The following is a 6,233-nucleotide window of genomic DNA, read 5'->3' as shown; positions in this document are numbered from 1 at the left end:
GCTTTATTTTTTTAATTCTGTTTCTACTTACAACAAAATACTTACTGTTGTTATTTCTATTTATTTTATTAAAGTTTATTTATTTTATTTGATTAAATTTTATTTTATTTTGTTTCTACTTATTTATTTTATTTTATTTTATTTTGTTTCTACTTATTCATTAAAGTTTATTTTATTTTATTTCTACTTATTTATTAAAGTTTATTTTGTTTCTACTTATTTATTTTATTTTATTTTCCTTTTTTATTTATTTTATGAAAATTCTATTTGCTTTTAATGATTTGAACAGAAAATACTTTGATAATTTGAATTGCATAAATTTTATATAATTTTAGTTTCAATAATACTAGAGGTTTATTCTAGTTCATTCTTTTAGTTTATTATTTTTGCTATTAGAGTTTCTTAAAAGTTTTCTAGATCATTCTTTTTTATATTAGTTCATTCTTTGAGCTAAATGACCCTGAAATTGAAAAATACTTCAGATGAACTCTGAAGAGGTTGAAAAATTTCCATGGTATCATCATTTCACCCACATACCATGTGCTAAAAAGTTGAGAGGGTTATGGCAAAAACTGGATGCACTTCGTGTACAAAATGGACAATCTTTTTCGAAGTATGAGGGTTTCGGACAAAAACTCATCTGTTACAAAGGGATTTCATTTTTTTGAACTTATTTGAACTCCAGACTTTTTGCGTGTTCAAAATGCACCGTTCAAAGCCACATCATCAATTTTCAACCCTTTCTGACTTCATTTGTTATTTTTCATGCATTTACTGATTTTTTTGAGCTATATGACCCTGAAAATGAAAAGCGCTACAAATGAACTCTGAAAAGGTTGAAAGTTGGCATGGTATCATCATTTCACCCAAATAGCGCGTGCTAAAAAGTTGAGAGGGTTACGGGAAAAACTGGATGCACTTCATGTACAAAATGGACAATCTCTTTCGATGTATCAGGGTTTTGGACGAAAGCTCATCTGTTACAAAGGGGTTTCATTTTTTTAACGTATTTGAACTCCAGACTTTTTGTGTGCTCAAAATGCACCATTCAAAGCCACATCATCAATTTTCAACCCTTTCTGACTTCATTTGTTATTTTCATGCATTTACTGATTTTTTTGAGCTATATGACCCTAAAAATGAAATGCACTACAAATGAACTCTGACAAGGTTGAAAGTTGGCATAGAATCATCATTTCACCCACATAGCATGTGCTAAAAAGTTGAGAGGGTTACGGCAAAAACTGGATGCACTTCGTGTACAAAAGGGACAATCTCTTTCGAAGTATCAGGGTTTCATACGGAAACCCGTTTGTTACATGGATATTCTAGATCAAAAGCATCATCAAAATAGTTGTGGAGGGAAAGTCTTCACTTTTTCTTCGCTTGTGTCCTTTGCTTATTGCGCTGTAACCATGGATAATCGTCATCGTTTAACAGGGTGCTTGGGTCAGCCTTGACTTTGAAGGGAGGAATTTCATGAAACTTTTCATAATCTTCAGACATGTCTGTCTTGCCCTCCACTCCCACAATGTCTCTTTTTCCTGAAAGAACTATGTGGCGCTTTGGCTCATGATATGATGTATTCGCTTCCTTATCTTTTCTTTTTTTCGGTTTGGTAGACATGTCCTTCACATAGAAAACTTGTGCCACATCATTGGCTAGGACGAACGGTTCGTCAATGTACCCAAGATTGTTCAGATCCAATGTGGTCATTCCGTACTGTGGGTCTACCTGTACCCTGCCTCCTGACAGATTGACCCATTTGCACTTAAACAAAGGGACCTTAAAATTATGTCCATAGTCAAGTTCCCATATGTCCACTATGTAACCATAATATGTGTCCTTTCCCCTCTTGGTTGCTGCATCAAAGCGGACACCGCTGTTTTGGTTGGTGCTCTTTTGATCTTGGGCAATCGTGTAAAATGTATTCCCATTTATCTCGTATCCTTTGTAAGTCAATACAGTCAAAGATGGTCCCCCGGTCAACGAGTACAGCTCATCACAAACAGTGTTGTCACCTCTGAGACATGTTTCCAACCAACTGCTGAAAGTCCTGATGTGTTCACATGTAATCCAGTCGTCACACTGCTCTGGGTGTTTGGAGCGCAGACTGTTCTTGTGTTCATCGACATACGGGGCCACCAAGGTAGAGTTCTGCAGAACTGTGTAGTGTGCTTGAGACCAAGAATGCCCTTCCCTGCATATTATTGAGTCCCATCCAAGCGTGCCTTTTCCAGTCAGTCTCCCCTCATACCGCGATTTAGGGAGACCTATCTTCTTAAGGCCAGGAATGAAGTCAACACAAAACCCAATGACATCCTCTATTTGATGGCCCATGGAGATGCTTCCTTCTGGCCTAGCGCGGTTACAGACATATTTCTTTAGGACTCCCATGAACCTCTCAAAGAGGAACATATTGTGTAGAAATACGGGGCCCAGAATGACAATCTCGTCGACTAGATGAACTAGCATGTGCGTCATGATATTGAAGAAGGATGGTGGGAACTGCTACCTCTTGAGAATTGCGTTGGTTTTCCCTTGAAGAGGAAAGGGTGATGCAACAAAGTAGCGTAAGTATTTCCCTCAGCTTTTGAGAACCAAGGTATCAATCCAGTAGGGGGCCACGCGCGAGTCCCTCGCACCTACACAAACAAATGAAATCCTCGCAACCAACGCAATAAAGGGGTTGCCAATCCCTTCACGGTCACTTAGGAAAGTGAGATCTGATAGATATGATAAGATAATATTTTTGGTATTTTTATGATAAAGATGCAAAGTAAATAAAGCAAAATAAAACGGCAAAAGAAATAGCTTGTTGATGGAAGATTAATATGATGGAAAATAGACCCGGGGGCCATAGGTTTCACTAGTGGCTTCTCTCGAGGGCATAAGTATTGCGGTGGGTAAACAAATTACTGCTGAGCAATTGATAGAATTGAGCATAGTTATGAGAATATCTAGGTATGATCATGTAATAGGCATCACGTCTGAGACAAGTAGACCAACTCCTGCCTGCATCTACTATTATTACTCCACACATCGACCGTTATCCAGCATGGATCTAGAGTATTAAGTTCGAAAGAACAGAGTAACACTTTAAGCAAGATGACATGATGTAGAGGGATAAACTCATGCAATATGATATAAACCCCATACTGTTATCCTCGATGGCAACAATGCAATACGTGCCTTGCTGCCCCTACTGTCACTGGGAAAGGACACCGCAAGATTGAACCCAAAGCTAAGCACTTCTCCCATTGCAAGAAAGATCAATCTAGTAGGCCAAACCAAACTGATAATTCGAAGAGACTTGCAAAGATAACCAATCATACATAAAAGAATTCAGAGAAGATTGAAATATTGTTCATAGATAAACTTGATCATAAACCCACAATTCATCGGTCTCAGCAGACACACCGCAAAAGAAGATTACATCGAATAGATCTCCACAAGAGAGGGGGAGAACATTGTATTGAGATCCAAAAAGAGAGAAGAATCCATCTAGCTAATAACTATGGACCCGAAGATCTGAAGTAAACCACTCACACATCATCGGAGAGGCTATGGTGTTGATGTAGAAGCCCTCTGTGATCGATGCCCCCTCCGGCGGAGCTCCGGAAAAGGCCCCAAGATGGGATCTCACGGGTACAGAAGGTTGCGGCGGTGGAATTAGGGTTTTGGCTCCGTATCTGGTAGTTTGGGGGTACGTAGGTATATATAGGAGGTAGAAGTGCGTCGGTGGAGCAACATGGGCCCCACGAGGGTGGAGGGCACGCCTGGGGGGTAGGCGCGCCCCGCTACCTCGTGCCTTCCAGGTTGCTTTCTTGACATAGGATCCAAGTCCTCTGGATCACGTTCGTTCCGAAAATCACGTTCCCAAAGGTTTCATTCCGTTTGGACTCCGTTTGTTATTCTTTTTCTGCGAAACTCTGAAATAGGCAAAAACAACAATTCTGGGCTGGGTCTCCGGTTAATAGGTTAGTCCCAAAAATAATATAAAAGTGTATAATAAAGCCCAATAATGTCCAAAACAGAATACAATATAGCATGGAACAATGAAAAATTATAGAAACGTTGGAGACCTATCAAGCATCCCCAAGCTTAATTCCTGCTCGTCCTCGAGTAGGTAAATGATAAAAACAGAATATTTGATGTGGAATGCTACTTGGCATAATTTCAATGTAATTTTATTAATTGTGGTATGAATATTCAGATCCAAAAGATTCAGCACAAAAGTGTAATATTGACATATAAATAATAATACTTCAAGCATACTAACTAAGCAATTATGTCTTCTCAAAATAACATGGCCAAAGAAAGTTATCCCTACAAAATCATATAGTCTGGCTATGCTCCATATTCACCACACAAAGTATTCAAATCATGCACAACCCCGATGACAAGCCAAGCAATTGTTTCATACTTTTGGTGTTTTCAAACTTTTTCAATCTTCACGCAATACATGAGCGTGAGCCATGGACATAGCACTATATGTGGAATAGAATGGTGGTTGCGGAGAAGACAAAAAGGGAGAAGATAGTCTCACAACAACTAGGCGTATCAACGGGCTATGGAGATGCCCATTAATAGATATCAATGTGAGTGAGTAGGGATTGCCATGCAACGGATGCAGTAGAGCTATAAGTATATGAAAGCTCAACAAAAGGAACTAAGTGGGGGTGCATCCAACTCGCTTGCTCATGAAGACCTAGGGCATTTTGAGGAAGCCCATCATTGGAATATACAAGCCAAGTTCTATAATGAAAAATTCCCACTAGTATATGAAAGTGATATCATAGGAGACTCTCTATCATGAAGATCATGGTGCTACTTTGAAGCACAAGTGTGGTAAAAGGATAGTAGCATTGTCCCTTATCTCTTTTTCTCTCATTTTTTTATTTGGGCCTTTTCTCTTTTTTTTATGGCCCCTTTTTTTTATTTAGTCGGGAGTCTCATCCCGACTTGTGGGAGGATCATAGTCTCCATCATCCTTTCCTCACTTGGGACAATGCTCTAAAAAGGATGATCATCACACTTTTATTTACTTACAACTCAAGAATTACAACTCGATACTTAGAACAAAATAGGACTCTATGTGAATGCCTCCAGCGGTGTACCGGGATGTGCAATGATGCATGAGTGACATGTATGAAAGAATTATGAGCAGTGGCTTTGCCACAAATACGATGTCAACTACATGATCATGCAAGCAATATGACAATGATGAAGCGTGTCATAATAACGGAAAGGTGGAAAGTTGCATGGAAATATATCTCGGAATGGCCTTGGAAATGCAATGATAGGTAGGTATGGTGGCTGTTTTGAGGGAGGTATATGGTGGGTGTATGATACCGGCGAAAGGTGCACGGTATTAGAGAGGCTAGCAATGGTGGAAGGGCGAGAGTGCGTATAATCCATGGACTCAACATTAGTCATAAAGAACTCACATACTTATTGCAGAAATCTATTAGTTATCAAAGAAAAGTATTACGCACATGCTCCTAGGGGGGATAGATTGGTAGGAAAAGACCATCGCTCGTCCCCGACCGCCACTCATAAGGAAGACAATCAATAAATAAATCATGCTCCGACTTCATCACATAACGGATCACCATACGTGCATGCTACGGGAATCACAAACTTCAACACAAGTATTTCTCAAATTCAAAACTACTCAACTAGCATGACTCTAATATCACCATTGCCATATCTCAAAACAATTATCAAGTATCAAACTTCTCGTAGTATTCAACACACTCATAAAAAAATTACTAGTCTTGAATGCCTAGCATATTAGGATTAATTTCCTAGTTTAAGTAAATTACTATGCTGTTTAAGACTCTCAAAATAATATGAGTGAAGCATGAGAGAATAATAGTTTCTATAAAACAAATCCACCACCGTGCTCTAAAAGATATAAGTGAAGTAATAGAGCAAAAACTATATACCTCAAAAGATATAAGTGAAGCACATAGAGTATTCTAATAATTTTCAAATCATGTGTGAATCTCTCAAAAGGTGTGTACAGCAAGGATTATTGTGCTAAACTAACAAATAAAGACTCAAATAATACAAGACGCTCCAAGCAAAACACATATCATGTGGTGAATAAAAATATATACCGATGGAAATAGACGAAAGAGGGGATGCCTTCTGGGGCATCCCCAAGCTTTGTCTTTTAGGTGTCCTTAGATTATCTTGGGGTGCCATGGGCATCCTCAAGCTTAGGC

General features: G+C 38.8%; 1 protein-coding gene across 1 annotated transcript; it reads right to left on the bottom strand.

Moving 5' to 3' along the window:
- Positions 1-1,371: 1,371 nt before the first annotated feature.
- LOC147957970 (uncharacterized) lies at positions 1,372-2,484 on the bottom strand. Its single transcript, XM_087536393.1, has one exon. The coding sequence runs from the start codon at positions 2,482-2,484 to the stop codon at positions 1,372-1,374; it is 1,113 nt and encodes a 370-aa protein (XP_087392519.1).
- Between the last annotated feature and the right edge of the window lie 3,749 nt (positions 2,485-6,233).

The sequence above is a fragment of the Triticum urartu genome, chromosome 7A (assembly GCF_056163025.1).
Source record: "Triticum urartu cultivar PI428250 chromosome 7A, HENAU_Tu73, whole genome shotgun sequence".
Taxonomy (NCBI): Eukaryota; Viridiplantae; Streptophyta; class Magnoliopsida; order Poales; family Poaceae; genus Triticum; species Triticum urartu.
The sequence above is the reverse complement of the archived record's forward strand: the minus strand, read 5'-3'. Positions and strand labels throughout refer to the sequence as shown.

What these genes read in the sequence shown, in the direction of transcription:
- LOC147957970 (XM_087536393.1), bottom strand. Translation starts at nt 2,484, where the DNA reads ATGACGCACATGCTAGTTCATCTAGTCGACGAGATTGTCATTCTGGGC.